Source organism: Danio rerio, chromosome 16 (assembly GCF_052040795.2).
Source record: "Danio rerio strain M-AB ecotype USA chromosome 16, GRCz13ab, whole genome shotgun sequence".
NCBI classification, from domain to species: domain Eukaryota; kingdom Metazoa; phylum Chordata; class Actinopteri; order Cypriniformes; family Danionidae; genus Danio; species Danio rerio.
The window spans coordinates 27,268,376-27,289,238 of NC_141036.1; the positions used below are offsets into that span (position 1 = coordinate 27,268,376).

The 20,863-nt window shown below is 37.9% G+C and overlaps 2 protein-coding genes across 6 annotated transcripts in view; one reads left to right on the plus strand and one right to left on the minus strand.

Annotated features, from left to right (window-relative positions):
* Positions 1-20,863, minus strand: part of si:ch211-79k12.2 — an 83,679-nt gene that overhangs the window by 61,616 nt on the left and 1,200 nt on the right. Inside the window, exons 1-5 of one of the 5 annotated variants that reach the window (XM_087286132.1) lie at positions 19,292-19,349; positions 18,369-18,522; positions 18,231-18,265; positions 15,169-15,315; positions 12,811-12,980 (exon numbers count right to left, since the gene is read on the minus strand). The gene's annotated coding sequence lies outside the window, so the exon portion shown is untranslated. Of the gene's footprint in view, positions 1-12,810; positions 12,981-15,168; positions 15,367-18,230; positions 18,523-19,291; positions 19,372-20,863 lie in introns of those variants that run through there. The other 4 variants (XM_087286131.1, XM_087286129.1, XM_087286130.1 and 1 more) reach the window with 4 other exon arrangements.
* Positions 1-20,863, plus strand: part of nfkbid (nuclear factor of kappa light polypeptide gene enhancer in B-cells inhibitor, delta) — a 70,528-nt gene that overhangs the window by 47,918 nt on the left and 1,747 nt on the right. Inside the window, 9 exon segments of the mRNA NM_001435885.1 lie at positions 9,415-9,554; positions 9,636-9,669; positions 9,753-9,958; positions 12,772-13,004; positions 14,977-15,082; positions 15,183-15,329; positions 15,404-15,455; positions 18,425-18,597; positions 19,262-19,378. Of these exon segments, the coding sequence (NP_001422814.1) occupies positions 9,415-9,554; positions 9,636-9,669; positions 9,753-9,958; positions 12,772-13,004; positions 14,977-15,082; positions 15,183-15,329; positions 15,404-15,455; positions 18,425-18,597; positions 19,262-19,378 (1,208 nt within the window).

Sequence of the window (20,863 nt, forward strand, 5' to 3'; positions counted from 1 at the left end):
GGATATGTTTTACTTCCTGCGGCGAAAAAGTGGCGTTTTTGCCATTTCCAGGCGTAGTATTTTAACGAACTCCTCCTAGGGATTTTATCCGATCGACACCAAAATTGGGTTTTGTCTTCTAAAGGCCTTGGCGATGTTAAATTGCGAAGCTTTAGAGTTTTCGTCGATGGGCGTGTCCGTGGCGGCCTCGCAAACTTTGACGATTCGCCACAAAACAGGAAGTCGTTATAACTCAGGCATGCATCATCCGATCTGCCTCAAAATTCACACGTTTGATAACAGTCCTGACATGAACACGTTTACATGCCGATATCCAGATACAGTTATAGCGCCACCTGCTGGCCACAGGAAATGACATGTTTTACATCGTAACAAACTCCTCCCACAAATTTTTTCGTATCAGCACCAAATTTGGGTTGTGTTATCTGAAAGCCCTAGCGATGTTATATTGTGAAGATCTAGAGTTTTCGGAGAGGGGCGTGTCCGTGGCGGCATGACAAACCTCAACGCTTCGCCATGGAACAGGAAGTCCTTATAACTCAACCACACAATGTCCGATCTGCCTGAAACTTCACATGGTTGATAAAAGTCCTCTCCTGAACACATCTACATAACAATATTGAAGTGGGCGTGGCAAAATGACTCGACAGCGCCACCTATAAAAATTAAACGGACGAGCCCCTGATCTACGAATCACGCACATGCACGAAAATTGGCACACACCTTAAACATGCCAAAACATACAAAAAAGTCTCTTGGAGCCATATCTCAAACCCAACAGGAAGTTGGATATTTTTAACTTCCTGCGGCAAATAAGTGGCATTTTTGCCATTTCCAGGCTTTGAATCTTAACGAACTCCTCCTAGGGATTTTATCCTATCGACACCAAAATTGGGTTTTGTCATCTAAAGGCCTTGGCGATGTTAAATTGCGAAGCTTTAGAGGTTTTGTCGATGGGCGTGTCCGTGGCGGCCTCGCAAACTTTAACGATTCGCCACAAAACCGGAAGTCATTATAACTCAGGCATGCATCATCCGATCTGCCTCAAAATTCACATGTTTAATAAGAGTCCAGACCAGAACACGTTTACATGCCAATATCCAGATACAGTTATAGCGCCACCTGCTGGCCACAGAAAATGTCATGATTTACAAAGTAATAAACTCATCCCACAATTTTTTTCATATTAGCACCAAATTTGGTTGGTTGTGTATCTGAAAGGTCAAGCGATGATATATTGTGAAGATCTAGAGTTTTTGCAGAGGGGCGTGTCTGTGGTGGCATGACAAACCTCAACGCTTCGCCGTGGAACAGGAAGTCCTTATAACTCAACCACACAATGTCTGATCTGCCTGAAACTTCACATGATTGATAAAAGTCCTCTCCTGAACACATCTACATAACAATATTGAGTCAGTCATAGCGCCACCTGCTGGCGGAAGGTAATTTGGCTTATAACTCGGCCACACAATGTCCGATCTGCCTGAAACTTTACATGGTTGATGAAAGTCCTCCCCTGAGCACATCTACATAATAATATTGAGTCATAGTCATAGCTCCACCTGCTGGCAGAAGGAAGTTTGGCTTGTAACTGGGCCACACAATGTCAGATCTTTCTAAAATGTCACATGGTTGATGAAAGTCCTCTCCAGAGCACATCTACATAATAATATTGAGTCTTTAATAGCGCCACCTGCTGGCAGAATGTAGTTTGTCTTTTAACACAATCTCTGATCTACCTGAAACTTCACATGGTTGATAAAAGTCCGCTCCTGAACACATCCCCATAACAATATTGAGTCAGTCATAACGCCACCTGCTGGCAGTAGGTAGTTTGGCTTATAACTCAGCCACACAATGTCCCATGTGCCTGAAACTTCACATGGTTGATAAGATTACTCTCCGGTTGACATCTACATGCCAATCTTGAGTCACAGTTATGGCGCCACCTGCTGACAGGAGGAAATTTGGCATAAATCTGTGATTTTCTTTAAATTTTTAAAAATATATTGACTTAAATTATTATTGTTCGCTGTTCTTTGTCATCGTAAGGTCACCGGGCGGCGGTGAGCCCGGGTGCGAGGTCCCTATCATCGCTGCTTGCAGCTTTAATTAGGGACCGAGCACCGAAACGGTGCGTAGGCCCTATTGGAATTGCTCCGTTTATTATTATTCTTCTTCTTCTTCTTCTTCCGCGGAATGAATCGCGGTTTTGAGGGGCTAAACATGCCCGAAAACTCACGCAACTTTGCACACGCCTCAGAAGTGGCGAAAATTTACGTTTGTTATGGGCTTCTGAAGTGGGCGTGGCAAAATGACTCGACAGCGCCACCTAGAAAAATTAAACGGGCGAGCCCCCGATCCACGAATCACGCACATGCACGAAAATTGGCACACACCTCAAACACACCAAAACATACGAAAAAGTCTCTCGGAGTCATATCTCAAACCCAACAGGAAGTCGGATATTTTTAACTTCCTGCGGCGAAAAAGTGGCGTTTTTGCCATTTCCAGGCGTTGTATTTTAACGAACTCCTCCTAGGGATTTTATCCGATCAACACCAAAATTGGGTTTTGTCATCTAAAGGCCTTGGCGATGTTAAATTGCGAAGCTTTTGAGTTTTCATCGATGGGCGTGTCCGTGGCGGCCTCGCAAACTTTGACGATTCGCCACAAAAGAGGAAGTCGTTATAACACAGGCATGCATTATCTGATCTGCCTCAAAATTCATACGCTTGATAAGCGTCCTGACCTGAACACGTTTACATGCCCATATCCAGATACAGTTACAGCGCCACCTGCTGGCCACAGGAAATGACATGATTTACGGAATTATAAACTCCTCCCACAAATTTTATCGTATCAACACCAAAATTGAGTGGTGTTATCTGAAAGCTCTAGCGATGATATATTGTGAAGATCTAGAGTTTTCGGAGAGGGGCGTGTCCGTGGCGGTATGACAAACCTCAACGCTTCGCCATGGAACAGGAAGTCCTTATAACACAACCACACAATGTCCGATCTGCCTGAAACTTCACATGGTTGATAAACGTCATCTCTTGAACACATCCACATAAGAATATTCAAGTGGGCGTGGCAAAATGACTCGACAGCGCCACCTAGAAAAATTAAATGGACGAGCCCCCGATCTACGAATCACGCACATGCACAAAAATTGGCACACACCTCAAACATGCCAAAACATACGAAAAAGTCTCTTGGAGCCATATCTCAAACCCAACAGGAAGTCGGATATTTTTAACTTCCTGTGGCGAAAAAATGGCGCTTTTGCCATTTCCAGGCGTTGTATTTTAACGAACTCCTCCTAGGGATTTTATCTGATAAACACCAAAATTGGGTTTTGTCATCTTAAAGCCTTGGTGATGTTAAATTGCGAAGCTTTAGAGTTTTCATCGATGGGCGTGTCCGTGGCGGCCTCGCAAACTTTGATGATTCGCCACAAAACAGGAAGTCGTTATAACTCTGGCATGCAATATTCGATCTGCCTCAAAATTCACACATTTAATAACAGTCCTGACCTGAACAGGTTTACGTGCCGATATCCAGTTACAGCTATAGCGCCACCTGCTGGCCACAGGAAATGACATGTTTGAGACTCTAACAAACTCCTCCCACAAACTTTCCCGTATCAGCACCAAAATAGAGTGGTGTCATCTGAAAGCTCTAGTGATGATATATTGTGAAGATCTAGAGTTTTTGCAGAGGGGCGTGTCTGTGGTGGCATGACAAACCTCAACGCTTCGCCATGGAACAGAAATTCCTTATAACTCAACCACACAATGTCTGATCTGCCTGAAACTTCACATGATTGATAAAAGTCCTCTCCTGAACACATCCACATAACAATATTGAGTCAGTCATAGCGCCACCTGCTGGCAGAAGGTAGTTTGGCTTGTAACTCGGCCACACAATGTCCGATCTGCCTGAAACTTCACATGGTTGATGAAAGTCCTCTCTTGAGCACATCTACATAATATTATTGAGTCAGAGTCATAGCGCCACCTGCTGGCTGAAGGAATTTTGGCTTGTAACTCGGCCACACAATGTCAGATCTGCCTAAAATGTCACATGGTTGATAAGATTCCTCTCCGGAAGACATCTACATGCCAATCTTAAGTCACAGTTATAGCGCCACCTGCTGACAGATGGTAGTTTGCAGTATAACTCAACCACACAAAGTCCGATCTGGCTGAAACTTCACAAGTTTGATAAAAGTCCTCTCCTGAACACATCTACATAACAACATTGAGTCTGTCATAGCGCCACCTGCTGACAAAAGGCAGTTTGGCTTATAACTCAGCCAAACAATGTCCGATCTGCCTGAAACTTCACATGGTTGATAAGTTTCCTCTCCTGAAGACATCTACATGCCAATCGTGAGTCACAGTTATAGCGCCACCTGCTGACAGGAGGAAATTTGGCATAAATCTTTTATTTTCTCAGATTTTTTTAATATATCGGCTTAAATTATTACTGTTCGCTGTTCTCTGTCATCCTGAGGCCACCGGGCGGCGGTGAGCCCGGGTGCGAGGTCCCTATCATCGCTGCTTGCAGCTTTAATTATTCTTCTTCTTCTTCTTCTTCTTCTTCCGCGGAATGAATCGCGGTTTTGAGGGGCTAAACATGCCCGAAAACTCACAAAACTTCGCACACGCCTCAGAAGTGGCGAAAATTTACGTTTATTATGGGTCTCGGAAAGAGGTGTGGCAAAATGACTCGACAGCGCCACCTAGAAAATTTAAACGGACGAGCCCCCGATCCACGAATCACGCACATGCACGAAAATTGGCACACACCTCAAACATGCCAAAACATACGAAAAAGTCTCTTGGAGCCATATCTCAAACCCAACAGGAAGTTAGATATTTTTGACGTCCTGCGGCGAAAAAGTGGCGTTTTTGCCATTTCCAGGCGTTGTATTTTAACGAACTCCTCCTAGGGATTTTATCTGATCAACACCAAAATTGGGTTTTGTCATCTAAAGGCCTTGGAGATGGTAAATTGCGAAGCTTTAGAGTTTTCGTCGATGGGCGTGTCCGTGGCGGCCTCGCAAACTTTGATGATTCGCCACAAAACAGGAAGTCGTTATAACTCAGGCATGCATTATCAGATCTGCCTCAAAATTCACACGCTTGATAAGAGTCCTGACCTGAACACGTTGACATGCCCATATCCAGATATAGCTATAGCGCCACCTGCTGGCCACAGGAAATGACATGTTTTACATTGTGACAAACTTCTCCCACAAATTTTATCGTATCAGCACCAAATTTGGGTTGTGTTATCTAATAGCCCTAGCGATGTTATATTGTGAAGATCTAGAGTTTTGGCAGAGGGGCGTGTCCATGGCGACATGACAAACCTCAACGCTTCGCCATGGAACAGGAAGTCCTTATAACTCAACCATACAATGTGCGATCTGCCTGAAACTTCACAAGGTTGATAAAAGTTCTCTCCTGAACACATCTTCATAACAATAATGAAGTGGGCGTGGCAAAATGTCTCGACAGCGCCACCTACAAAAATTAAACGGACGAGCCCCTGATCCACGAATCACGCACATGCACGAAAATTGGCACACACCTCAAACATGCCAAAACATACGAAAAAGTCTCTTGGAGCCATATCTCAAACCCAACAGGAAGTCGGTTATTTTTAACTTCCTGTGGCGAAAAAGTGGCATTTTTGCCATTTCCAGGCGTTGTATTTTAACGAACTCCTCCTAGGGTTTTTATCCGATCGACACCAAAATTGGGTTTTGTCATCTAAAGGCCTTGGCGATGTTAAATTGCGAAGCTTTAGAGTTTTCATCGATGGGCGTGTCTGTGGCGGCCTTGCAAACTTTGACGATTCGCCACAAAATAGGAAGTCGTTATAACTCAGGCATGCATTATCCGATCTGCCTCAAAATTCACACATTTGATAACAGTCCTGACCTGAATACGTTTATATGCTGATATCCAGATAGAGTTATATCGCCACCTGCTGGCCACAGGAAATGACATGTTTTACATTGTAATATACTCCTTCCGCAAACTTTATTATATAAGCACCAAATTTGAGTGATGTTATTTGAAAGCTCTAGCGATGATATATTGTAAAGATCTAGAGATTTTGCAGAGGGGCGTGTCCGTGGCGGCATGACAAACCTCAACAATTCGCCATGGAACAGGAAATGCGTATAACTCAACCACACAATGTCCGATCTGCCTGAAACGTCACAAAGTTGATCATATTCCTCTCCTGAACACATCTACATAACAATATTGAGTCTGTCATAGCGCCACCTGCTGGCAGAAGGTAGTTTGGCTTGTAACTCGGCCACACAATGTCCGATCTGCCTGAAACTTCACATGGTTGATGAAAGTCCTCTCCTAAGCACATCTACATAATTATATTGAGTCAGTCATGGCGCCACCTGCTGGCAGAAGGTAGTTTGGCTTATAACTCACCCACACAAAGTCTGACCAGCCTGAAAATTTACATGGTTGATTAAAATCCTTTTCTGAAGACATCTACATGCCAATATCGAGTCACAGTCATAGCGCCACCTGCTGGCAACAGGAAATTACATATAACTCAGCTAAACAATGTCCGATCTGGCTAAAAATTCACATGATTGATAAGATTCTTCTACCGAAGGCATCTACATGCAAATCTTAAGTCACAGTCAGAGCGCCACCTGCTGACAAGAGGAAGTTTGGCATGAATGTTCCATTTTCTCAGGTTCTTTATATATTTAGGGAGCCATTTCTCAAACCCAACAGGAAGTCGGATATTTTTAACTTCCTGCTGTAAAAAAGTTGCGTTTTTGCCATTTTCAGGCGTTGTATTTTAACGAACTCCTCCTAGAGATTTTATCCGATCGACACCAAAATTTGGTTTTGTCATCTAAAGGCCTTTGTGATGTTAAATTGCGAAGATTTAGAGTTTTCGCAGAGGGGCGTGTCCGTGGCGTCCTCGCAAACTTTGATGATTCGCCACAAAACAGGAAGTCTTTATAACTCTGGCATGCAATATTCGATCTGCCTCAAAATTCACACATTTAATAACAGTCCTGACCTGATCAGGTTTACGTGCCGATATCCAGTTACAGTTATAGCGCCACCTGCTGGCCACAGGAAATGACATGTTTGACACTGTAACAAACTCCTTCCACAAACTTTCCCGTATCAGCACCAAAATAGAGTGGTGTCATCTGAAAGCTCTAGCGATGATATATTGTAAAGATCTAGAGTTTTTGCAGAGGGGCGTGTCTGTGGTGGCATGACAAACCTCAACGCTTCGCCATGGAACAGGAATTTCTTATAACTCAACCACACAAAGTCTGATCTGCCTGAAACTTCACATGATTGATAAAAGTCCTCTCCTGAACACATCTACATAACAATATTGAGTCAGTCATAGCGCCACCTGCTGGCAGAAGGTAGTTTGGCTTGTAACTCGGCCACACAATGTCCGATCTGCCTGAAACTTCACATGGTTGATGAAAGTCCTCTCCTAAACACATCTACATAATAAAATTGAGTCTTTCATAGCGCCACCTGCTGGCAGAATGTAGTTTGTCTTAAAACACAATCTCCACACAATCTCTGATCTGCCTGAAACTTCACATGGTTGATAAAAGTCAGCTCCTGAACACATCCACATAACAATATTGAGTCAGTCATAACGCCACCTGCTGGCAGAAGGTAGTTTGGCTTATAACTCAGCCACACAATGTCCCATGTGCCTGAAACTTCACATGGTTGATAAGATTCCTCTCCGGAAGACATCTACATGCCAATCTTAAGTCACAGTTATAGCGCCACCTGCTGACAGGAGGAAGTTTGGCATAAAACTGTGATTTTCTTAGATCTTTTTTTATAAATTGGCTTAAATTATTATTGTTCGCTGTTCTCTGTCATCGTAAGGTCACCGGGCGGCGGTGAGCCCGGGTGCGAGGTCCCTATCATCGCTGCTTGCAGCTTTAATTAGCATTTATTGTGTGTATTGCCTCTTCTTGTTGAATAGCTGAATGCCTCCTCAATTGTGAGCTGCTTTGGATAAAAGAATCCTGCTAAATGACTCAAAATAACTTATATGTTGCAAAATAAACAGTCGATATGCTGGTAAAACCTTTCATGTAGTAAACCCTGTTTGTTAATTACTTATGATAATATTTCTTTGACAGGAAGAAGCATTCGAAGCATATGGAAGCAGAATGAACATTTTCTCACAGTGAAAGATAATTCTTAGCATAAACAGTTGAGGTCAGAATTATTAGCCCCCCTTAGAATTTTTCTTTCTTTTTAAAATATTTCCCAAATGATGTTTAACAAAAAAAATTTCACAGTATGTCTGATAATATTTTGTCTTCTGGAGAAAGTCTTATTTGTTTTATTTTGAATAGAATAAAAGCAGTTTAAATTTTTTTTTTAAAACATTATTTTAAGGATAAAGTTATAAGCCCCTTTAGGCAAATTTTTTTATTTTTTTGAAACCATCATTATAAAATCAGATACATAAACAGGAATAAGAGAGACAAGTATAAAAAAAAATTTAAAAAAAAATAATATAAAAACAGATTAAAATGTGCTATAAAAAAAAGAATGAAACGAAACCCTATCCCTAACGAAACGTAACCTTAATTACCCTTACCTGCCTAGTTAACCTAATTAACCCTGTCAAGCCATTTAAATGTCACTTTAAGCTGTACACCAGGGGTGCTCAATCCTGTTCCTGGAGATCTACCTTTCTGCAGATTTCAGTTGCTACCCATATCAAAACACACCTGCCTGTAATTATCAAGTGGTGTTCAGGTCCTAATTAATTGGTTTAGGTGTGTTTGATATGGGTAGCAACTGAAATCTGCAGGAAGGTAGATCTCCAGGAACAGGATTGAGCACCCCTGCTGTATAGTTATTAGATTTTAATTATTAGCTGTTATATAGTTATTAGAAATGAGTTATTAAAACTATTATGTTTAGAAATGTGTTGAAGAAATCTGCTCTCGGTTAAAGAGAAAACAGGGAAAAAATAAACAGGGGGGGCTAATAATTCTGACTTCAACTGTATGTAAGTGTACGTGAGGAAGTTATGATCATATATTGTGTAAAATAAAACAAAACAAAACTACCAGTCTGTTTTTTATTGAGCTCCATCAGATTAGGCATTTTACACCTATAGGAATCTTCTATTTTTGTTACTGTTGGATGCCATTCTTTCTAATGAAAGAATGGAATTAATGATTTAACCTCGAAAAAATAAGCACTACTTGAGGTGTGCTATATTTAACTTATCTTTACTATAATGTTCACAAATCTTCTTTGCCAAAAATGTTCTGAGTATTCAGAATAAATCCCAGTCTCCTGTACGTTATAGCTTCAGCAAAGAAAAAATCTGTTTCCCCAGCTCCGAAGGAAAAGGTGTGTTACCCTCTTCCCACAGTGAAGAAACTCCTGGAGCAGAAGAGAAAGAGAGAAACCTCCACCTCAGCACCTCCATCCTGCTCGACAGCATCTTATACTGCTAGTGGAGCAGCTTCTGTCCCAGTGAGTCAAGCATAATAAAGTACAAATGTCTTGAGGCTTTATTCGTCCCACAACATTAATCATCCTCCAAATTGATTCCAGCAGGTGTTGGCATCAGTACAATCTCCTACAGCTGGTAAGAATACCCATCTAAGCACAATGAGAATTTAGATCTTAAAATTGGAATTGAGAGTCTTAAGATGATTGTTTTCTTTGCAGGAACCAGTGTAAGCTACACAGACATGGCAGCAGTTCGATACAACAGATGGGATGTTTCCAGCATTCATCAGCAGTGCAGCGCGTTCCCATTCATGTCCAGCTCTTCCAGCGCACCAAACTTTACTCAGACTGGACAGACACTTCCCAGTGCCTACAGCCCGCAGCAAATCCAAGACTGCCAGGATGCCCAGACAACACAGCTATACGTAAGAGCCACAGCAATGGTTCTCATTCTCATTCACATATACAGTTGAAGTTAGAATTATTAGCCCCCCTTTGAATATTATTATTATTATTATTATTATTATTATTATTAAATATTTCCCAAATAAAGTTTTTACAGTATGTCTGATAATATTTTTCTTCTGGAGAATGTCTTAATTGTTTTATTTCGACTATTAAAAAAGCAGTTTTAATTAAAAAAAAAAAAACATTTTAAGGGTAAAAATAATTAGCCCCTTTAAGCTATATTTTAAGATCTACAGAACAAACCACCATTATACTCTAACTTGCCTAATTATCTTAACCTACCTAATTAATTTAATTAACCTAGTTAAGCCTTTAAATTACCATTTAGGCTGAATACTAGTGTCTTGAAAAATATCTAGTGAAATATTATTGACTGTCATCATGGTTGTTAGAGAGAAGTTATTAAAACTATTATTCTAGAAATTAAGTTTAAAAAAAAAAAAAACTCTCCGTTAACAGAAATTAAAAAAAAAAAAAAAAAAAAAAACGGGGGCTGTTAATTCTGACTTCAACTGTGTGTGTGTGTGTGTGTGTGTGTGTGTGTGTGTGTGTGTGTGTATATATATATATATATATATATATATATATATATATATATATATATATATATATATATATATATATAAATTAAATTGAATTATAAAATTATATGAAATTTGGTGTAGAGTGGTGTAGAGTACTGGTATAGTTCTAGTTAAATTAAAACTGCTTTAGTTCAATTTAGTACAAATGATTTTTTTTTTAAACTGTATAACTTTTTAACTGTATAAAGGTATAAAGAGCACTGTATAACAAGCAGGACTTTATCATAGCACTGTTTTGAGGGTTGTTGCTGAAACCGCACATTTAGCAGATTTCTTCATTTCTCTTATTGAAGTTAACAATGGTGATTGCTGCATTCTATCAGAAACACTGTTTTAGAGAGCATGAAGAGTTGTGCAGTTTGATATTTTCTTCTAAAATGACAATTTTTCCTCAGGCTCGTGTCTGTAGGCTCGGTAATTTTACTTTCATAGCTATGAAGAGGTTATTTTTATTGCCTCAAAAGTGAAATAACTGAACATAAACATAGAAGGCTGAAATTTCACACAGCATTTACAGCAGGGGTGCCCAAACCTTTTCTTATGAAAACCGAACTTTATTCAGGCTACTGGGCTGAAGCTAAATATGGTTGCCATGAATGATTTCCTAAATTAAAACATTACTTTATTATAACTAATACAGTATATATATATATTTTTTTTTTACATTTTATAATGATCTTATTACAATAAAAACAAAACAAATCTAATTTAGAGCAGAATGGAGTTACACAAGTTTTTGCCATGATTTGCTCACCAATGTCTTCTGCATAGTCCTCTATTTGTCGAGTGACAGTATGTTTTAAAAACCTCAGATTTGTTTACAATTAATTAGCTAAATGTTGCTCAGTAATAAAACAAACAAACAAACGTAAAAGGTTACGTCAAATTAGAAATGAGGATCTGTTAAAGTCGTTCACCCCAACCCTCTCCATCATTCTCAGATGTGGTAGTGGGCAAAATCAAAGGTTACCTTGGCCTGTGGGCCCTAATTTGGCCATTTCTGATTTAGAGGTTTTTGCATCTGAACTCTTCACATGACATTTCAATCTCATATAAACTGCACTTGAAACATCATAAGCTTTCACAAGTCTTTACAAATTATAGTCATGCATCACAAGGACACTCTGCGACACACTTAAAATACTTCTTAAAATGCGTCGTGACCCACCTGTTAAGGAACTCTAAGCTACAGGGCATTTCACAGCCGAGACCTTAGATCTCAAATAAAGAACATTATGGATTAATGTTTTACATCTCATATTGAACCTGAAGCTACCCATTAATCCTGTGTATTTAAATGTGGAGATTTCACTCTGTATGGTTCTGATCTATAGATTATTGTCCTTATTTAAATATTTGTGATGTCAGTGTCATTTAGGACTTTAAAGGTAAGAATGAAACAATGTCTTATTTCCCCAGCTGTCACATTTTCTATTACCGTCAGACTTTCTCTTTATATATGATTCACAGTGTGTCTGTGACTGTCTAAAACATTGATATAGCTGGTTTCCTTCTGCTTTTTGCACGTTCACTGATATATGCAAAAAAATGCCCTCAGATCAGTTCTGTGGCACCAGAGTAACCTCGAACAATATTTACTTGCACTGGCAGAAATGCATTTGAAAGAATGCGGTGCTAGAAGCTTCACAGCTGACAGCCAATCAAATACCTTGGATTCAAAGATAAGGGATAAACAAGGGTAAAGGGCTTCTACACGTTTCCTGTTAACCCACAACTTTCCTCTGATTTCAGAGGTAAATATCGGTTAGGGCTAGGGGTAAGGACTTGGGCACAATTACAAATATAATGCGCTTTGTATTAACAATTTGAGGACTTTTTGACAGGAAATATGCCAGATGATCATTTATAGTGAAAAATAGACCATTTAACCTTGAACTTAAGTCAACAATATATTATATGAGGATACAAAACATAGTGCTTTTAAATAAACAAACAGGTCACGTGATAGAATCACACTGCAAAATATGCAAATAAGGATGCTTACCCAAAGTTTAGGATTGAACAGTGTATGAATACCCTGGTTCAATTGTGCAGTATGAAACATGAAACCAAATAGCGCAAGAGTCAGCTTACCTGTGGCTTAAAACATCTAAACTATTTGAAGCATGAAAATCCATATGGAGGATGGGAAAAATTATCTGACTGTTGTCTTTCTGTTTTCACAGTCTTTAACAGAGTGCCCTGTAACTGCAGCAGTGACTGACCTGACTGTATCGGTCCCGGTTCAGAGCTCAGGCTTGTGTTGGCCATCTGAGTCCCGAGTGGGGGATCACTCAAGCCCGTACGGCCTCCAGGAGTACAGACCACAGATGGACATGGTGAAGCTGCAGGAGGCTCGAGTCTTCCTGCAGAGCATGGATTACAGCAGAACCACCTGGCAGGACGATGATGGAGACACGTAAGTCAATGGAACTTGATGAATGTCGTTCAGGGTGGAGATTTACTACTGCAGATGGAAAACAAAGTTTGAAAGTATGATCTATTGTTGCAGACCTCACCATTTACTGAAACTCAAGAGGTTCTAAACTTTTGTGAATTTCTTTCTTCTGTTGAACACAAAACAAGATATTCTGAAGAATGTTAGAAAAAATCTATGAGTGAACGAGTTAATGAATGACACCCATAACTCTGGGACTGTTAAAATAAAGTTTTTCCCAAAAACGGTCCAGTAAATGAAGTTGCAAGGATAAGTTATACATCCTTTACACAAATATGTGCCAGAGTAGGTGGGAAAATAGACATGACACTGTCATTGTCAGCCAACTTTATGATAATGAAACGGTATAATAACGGTCGAGTAGTGATTTTGTTAGATGGCGCGAGGAGTCATATCTTCAGTTAAATGTATTAAAGACAAAAGATATGATAGTCGATATTAGGAAGGCTGCTCACACACAGGTAAACACTTTCATTTCATCAGATTGTCAAAAATGTGCAATCATACAAATACCTTGGCACAAATATTGATATTCTACATCTAAATCTACATCCATAGTACTGTGAACAAAATTACTCTGGAAGTCAGTGGCTGTTTTTTCAGCGTTCTTCACTATAAACATTTGTGTTCAACAAGGGGACAATGAGTAAGTAATGGCAGAGTTTTTATTTCTGAGTGAACTATCCCTATAAGTGAACTTTAAAAAGAGTATATACCACAAGGCATGGGACGATAACTGTTTTCAAGGTTTACCGCAGTTTGGAAAAGTCAAGGTTTAAAACCGCCAAAACTTTATGTTAAACCATTCCTAAGCTATATGTAAGCTTGTTTATTATTATTTACGTGTTTTTATTATTATTTACGCGTTTTTCAGCAAGATTACTACAGTCATCAGCAACATAATTCTTTATTCTAATTTGCTTATTTAGCTAAAAAAAATATGTTTCTTATTATTATCACTGTTGTTTTCTCTTTTTTGTGGGTTCATGGTCTGCTGTAACAATCTTGTGTTAAAGTCTTTATTGACTTTTTTCTTTAATAGTATCATTGCTGAAAAAAATGACAATGTTTTAGATTTCTCACAAAAACTAAAACCATTTTTTTGAGCCCTACACCCATATCTTTGGGACTGTTTTCCCAGAAAAAAATGGCCAATAAAAGAAGTAGCAAAAATAAGTTTTTAGCAAATCTTTGTTTCTAGTCAAATAATTTTAATACATCTACTTAATGATTACTTAAAGCTTTGGTGTTGTGTGACAGCTTAAAATTTGTATTAAAACAGTGAGAAAGTAATGATATGTAGAAAGGTTTAAACAAATAAACTTGAAAAACACTTTAAAATTACAGGTTAGTTACAGTACTAAATTATTTAAACATTCTGAATAATAATAATAATTTTGAATAATTCACTTTGTCTTGATAATCATTAAAAACACTCTTTAAAACCTGCATGGGTTGCACTTTATTTTACAGTACATGTACTTACCATGTACTTACAGTAAACTCACCTACATACTAGGGTTATGTAAGGTAACTACAGGTGTTAAAGTTGTGGTCAGGGGGAGGGAGGTTTAGGGAGAGTACCTAGGTAAATACCTAATTGTTACCAGGTAATGTAATGACTATTATGCCTTAGTATGTATACATCATACAGGACTGTAAAAAAAAGTGCACATATAATGAATACAAGCAGTATATTTTAAAAGCAACAGTCATCTAAGACATTTGCCCAAACAACATTCATTCAAACAGGTCAAATACTGTTCTAATGTAAAATTCTCAATTAAATTGTCAGCAAAACACCAGTAGTGGCTTCACCAGAAGGGTCCTCAAAGTTCTTAACTAATGAAACCACAGTGTAAGCTTAAGCCTTATTGAAAAGTGAGCTCGCGCATGAAATGAGAACTGAAACTTTGTCTTTCCTCCCTGTTAGCATTTTACATATCTATACTGCCAAAGGCCTGAGGGAATATGCATTTGCTGCAGCAGAGAAACTTCATGGACTGGGGAAGCTGGACTCCAAAGAACACAAGGGCAAGGTGAATAGTCCAACAAACAAAAAAAACTGGATAAATCTAATCCATAATTATTCATGATATTTCTGTTTATTAATGCATTCACTGACCTTTTGTGTTCCAGACTGCTTTGCTGGTGGCTGTAACTGCCAATCAACCAGACATAGTCCAGGATTTACTCTATCTTGAGGCAGACATCAGCATCTGTGACGTCAATGGTCAAACCGCTCTTCATCTTGCAGCAACGTATGGTTTCCCTCGGGTCATGCAGGTGAGAGAATCACACCACATGTTAATGATTCGATATCGCAAAAGCATGCATCTAAAAATACTGTGCTTTAATAGGTTATTCTCTATGCTGGACGCCGTATGGACCTGGAGGCTCGTAATTTTGAAGGTATAAAACTGCAAACTGTTTAAACTCTAGCAAACAAGATTCAACCAGAAATTAAAACGTGCTGATACAGAATATGTTTATTTATTTACTGTCTTTTTGGCCTACTACTTTTATAACCAGAGGTCAACACAGCGGAATGAACCACCAACTTATCCAGCATTTGTTTTACACCTCAAATGCCCTTCCAGCTGCAACCCATTACTGGAAAACACCCATACGCTCTCATTTACACACACTACACTGTACTACGGACAATTTAGCCTACCCAATTCACATATAGCGCATGCCTTTGGACTTGTAGGGGAAACCAGAGCACCCAGAGGAAACCCACACGAACATAGGGAGAACATGCAAACTCCACATTGAAATGCCAACTCGTCACCTTGGAATTATAAAATTCTATCTGAGTTCTGAATGATTTTGAGATATTGAGCTTCAAACTTTTTGCATTCCATAGCAGACAGTATGTGTGTAACATTTGTCTTTTAAATAAAACGTCTTTAAATGTAAACACCTTATAAAAAACACCCCATAATGTAAATAAGTTGTCATTTAATAAAAAAAAATGTCAATAACTAAATTTTGACAACAATGACAGATATAACCTTATAATTCTAAGGTGACAAACTTACCCAGCCAAGGCTCGAACCAGCGATCTACATGCTGTAAGGCGACAACACTACCCACTGCGCCTGATGATGTACTCACCCTCCATGTCATTCTTCAGTCAAGAAGAAATAGAGCTTTTTAAAGAAAACCTGCCGTTTTTTTCACCATATTGTGACAGAGACGTTAAAAATTGCAGTTTCAATCCAGCTTCGAAGTAAAATGGTCATACTTAAATAATAAGCGCCTTATAGCAAAACGATTTGTCTTTTTTTTTTTTTTTTATGTATCTACTTTTCATTTCTGAGTTTGTGCCAGATGAACATTTGTGGTTGTATAGTAGACAAATATTTATTTTTAAATTAAAAATGACCTATTCTTTCTCTAGGAAAGTTTCTTATTCCTTGGGTGGGATCATTTAGAGTCCTTTAAAGCTGCATTGAAACTGAAAGTTGGACGTTTAAACCACTTGTCACCATAAAAGTCCACTATGAAAAAAAATCCTGCATTTTTTATTTTAAAAGAAAGAAAGAAAGAAAGAAAGAAAGAAAGAAAGAAAGAAAGAAAGAAAGAAAGAAAGAAAGAAAGAAAGAAAGAAAGGACTCGTAGGAGCGCATAAATTATTATTGTAGTTCCTAATTTCATTCTCCCTTAGACCACCCACAATGTATTTAAATCTTATCTTCTGTGGTGGTTAGAGGAATATAAAATAAAGTTAGTGCACTTTCAAAGTAAAAAAAGAAATACAGGCAAAGCAAAATAAATAGAGAAAGTTCTTGAAGATACATTAAAGACCTGGCAGATCCTTTCACTTAATCAGACCTCAATGATATGTTAGGAGCCATAGATATTATTATTATTTTATATTAGTTATTTGTTTGTTTGTTTTACTCTCAGTGCAGTAGTCATTGACCTGCATTTTTAAATCAACAAGGACCACAGTTTTAGCTAAAAATTTCTTTATGGGGATAGTTAACCCCCAAATAATAATTCTGCAATCAATTACAGTACTCATCCTTAACTTGTTTCAAACCTTTATGAGTTTCTTTTTTTTCTGTTGAACACAAAACATCATATTTTGAAAAATGTCTGAAACCTGTAACCATTGTGGCATCACTGTGGCACAGTGAGTAACGTGATTGCCTCACAGCAAAAAGGTTGCTGGTTCGAGCCCCGGCTGGGTCAGTTGCCATTTCTGTGTGAAGTTTGCATGTTCTCCTGTTCTCCCCGTGTTTGCGTGGGTTTCCTCTGGGTACTCCGGATTTCTCCACAAGTCCATGCGCTATAGGTGAATTGGGTAAGCTAAATTGTCCATAATGTATGTGTGTGAATGAGAAGGTATGGATGTTTCCCAGTGATGGGTGGAGGCTGGAAGGGCATCCGCTGTGTAAAACATATGCTGGATAAGTTGCCGGTTCATTCTGCAGTGGCAGAACCCCAGATCAATAAAGAGACTAAGGAAAAAGAAAATGAATAAATAAATTTCACATGCACTGTTACATGTAGCGAAATTGGACCGCCCCCGACCATACACAAACTTCACTCAGGGGAAAACAGGTCAGACGAGAGGTAGCTTTAGAAAGAGGAAATAAAATACATTAGGAAAAAGGGAGGTGAAAAAAGCCCCTCCCAGACTTAAAGTAGGGCAGTGAGAGAACAAGCACATAAACACATGGACATAGACATAACATCGCAACAGAGGATGTGAACAGGGGATGTGGAGATAGTCCAATACTTTATTTACCATTATAATACTATTATTTATTTATTTTTTATTTTATTTTACTGTCTGTTTATAACAATTTTGTAGCACCTTTTTGCCCAGACAAATTTCCTCTCGGGGACAAATAAAGTTTATCCTATCCTATCCTAATACAAACGACAACCATCTGGTCCTGCAGGTGGAATGCGCTGGTCGCAAACTCGTTTACATATATACATACGTTTTTAAAAAAATCTAAATATTAAACATTTTCAAGGATTTAAGATGCTGTTGACCGTTAGGGGTCCATTAGTTACCATACTTTATTCATTACACATAACTTCTTATATAATATCTAATTTACTTGTAACCTATAATCATATATAAGCTCTCCTTTCACTTTTCTACTGAGTGATCTGAGGGAGATTAGCTGTTATAGAATAAAAATATCCTGGTAATTTACTCACCCCCTCTTAATTCAAATTGCTAGTTTTCTATCTTTCTTCAGTTGAAGAGAAATTGCTGCTTTTAAAGAAAACATGCAGGATTTTTCTTTATTTAATAGACTTCTATAATATCTCACTAAAGAAACAGAAGTCACTTACATTTTGAATGGTCACACTTAGATGTAAGACGTCTTGGTTTTATCTTTTGTCTTTAGGTCTGACTCCTCTGCACTGTGCAGTGATCTCTCACAGTGCCACGATGAAGGCTATAAACGCTTCCTCCTCCTCCTCAACATGGCTGGCTGATGGCAGTCTACAGAATCAAGCAGAAGATAAACTTATGTGCTTGCGGCTTCTTATAAATGCCGGAGCTTCAATTCTCAGTCAGGTATTCCCTTGAATGGCTTTTTTACGGTTTTATATTTTCATCACAGTTTAATGCCAACAATATTAGGGTCAATTTTAATTAATCTTTGCCAAAAGTTGCCCTAATAGACCACATTAACATACTTCAACTGGAAAAAAACACAGTAAAGCCATTTAAAATAATTTTTGATGAATCATATATATATTTCTGAAAGATTTGGGTCTTTTTTATTATTGTGAAATTTACAATAGTTGTTTTCTAATTTGTTTATATTTTAAGTACTTTTATTTTTGTTGTTTAAAGCAAAATTGTCATAACTTCAGTATGTCAGAAGCAATTCTAATCTCAGTTCTAAGGAAAAAATATTCTATAGAAACCATGACTGACCCCAATCTTTTAAATGGAAATGTATATACAATGTTACTTCATTTTTTATGAAGTTAGCAGCAGCAACCAAGAATTACAGATACTAATATTGACACACTGTGGTTTAGATTTCCACCATATAGGAATCAAATCTTTCCCTAATGTTCCTTTCTGACAGACAGACAAACAACTGATATTGTCATTGTTCCGCATAGTGCGGTTTCCTTTTGACACGCGGGTAGGAAACCTCAGTCATGCCAGCTTTGAAGTCTCATCAGTTTCACTTTGTTGACTAATTTGCCTTTTTATTCTTTTTCAGGAAATCAAAAGCAACAAGACAGTTCTTCACCTGGCAGTGAAGGAGGGGAATATCCATCTTGTGCGCGTCCTTCTAGCCCATCAGCTCCCTAATATGCAGGAGTTCATCAACTTGAAAGTGAGAGTCATATGATGACAGCATTATATTGATTTTAATCATGCACATATGAAATCTTATTTAAGTACACTGTAAAACCCAAAAATTTAAGGTAACTCAAACCATTTGAGGAAACCGATTGCAACAAACCATTTAAGTTCAAAAACTAATTCTAATGAGTACTGTGAACTTACTCTGAGTAAATGAAGCGATTTGAGCACAGTAAAGGCCAATAAATGAAGAGAACTCAAACCAACTGAGTACTGTAAAACTTAATAAGTTAAGGCTACTCAAACCGTTTGAGGAAACTGATTGCTACAAACCATTACAAAACGAATCTATATCAGTACTGTGAACTTACTCTATTTAAGCTAAAGTAATGAAGTATTTAATTAACTCATTACCTTCAACACTGAGTTCAAAACTCTTTTCAAATGAGTAGAATTAACTTTCAGTTAATTTTGAGGCAACTGCACTCATTTCATTGATAACGTTGACTATTGGGTTTTACAGTGTAGCTAATAATACACTCACCTCATGCCAAACATTATATATATATATATATATATATATATATATATATATATATATATATATATACTATTGAGCATGTAAACAAGATGTTTATGATGAACAGCTTACATTTTATATTCAATGAAGTTGTCTTGTTTATTGCTCCATCAGAAAAACTAAATTTGGACTCACAAAAACACCTGTTTTGTTCTTGTAATAATTTTTAATAAGTTGTTTTTGTGAAAGACGTATGTCCACTTATGTTATAATTTGAGTAAAAATCTCAAAGACCAACTCTTAATTAAAGTAATTTCAGCCTGAAGTTGTTTGGAACAAATTGAATAAACAACTCACTCAATTGGTTATTAAATCATGTTTGAAATTCCTGAAAAAAAATAAGAATTTTAGTTTTGTTTGTTTTAAACAAATTAGTTTCGTAAAAAAAAAAAAACTCTCTCACTTAAATATACAATATGTGTTTCATTCCTGAAAGATTCTAAGTTTTTGAACAAGTTGTTTAAATGATTCACTGAGTCACTCATAAAAATTCGGTTTAAATTAAATAATTAAAAAGTTCTAAAATGAATCATTTGAGCGAACGACCCAATGGCTCACTCATTAATCCAGTAATTTGTTTCATACATGAATTGTACAAATTGGTTAAATGATTCACATCGAATTGCTCATGAAGACATGAAGAGTTTCATTCCTTTAAAAATGTTTTTTTTTTTAAATAAATTGATTAAGTGACTAAACCAGTGACTCACTCATTACAGTAATTTGTTGCCTTTGTGAATGGTCTTCATTCTTTTTGAATGAATTGGTTGAGTGAACAACTCAGTGGGGCATATCACACACTCCCAGTGCCAGACGCAAATGTTTTTTGCTAGTTTAGTTTACGCCCGGCACTGGAATCATTTTCATATTCTGCGCCGCAAGTTGTATCAAATGTATTTGACCTCATTTGTGCCCACGAGCATGCTAGTCTAAAAA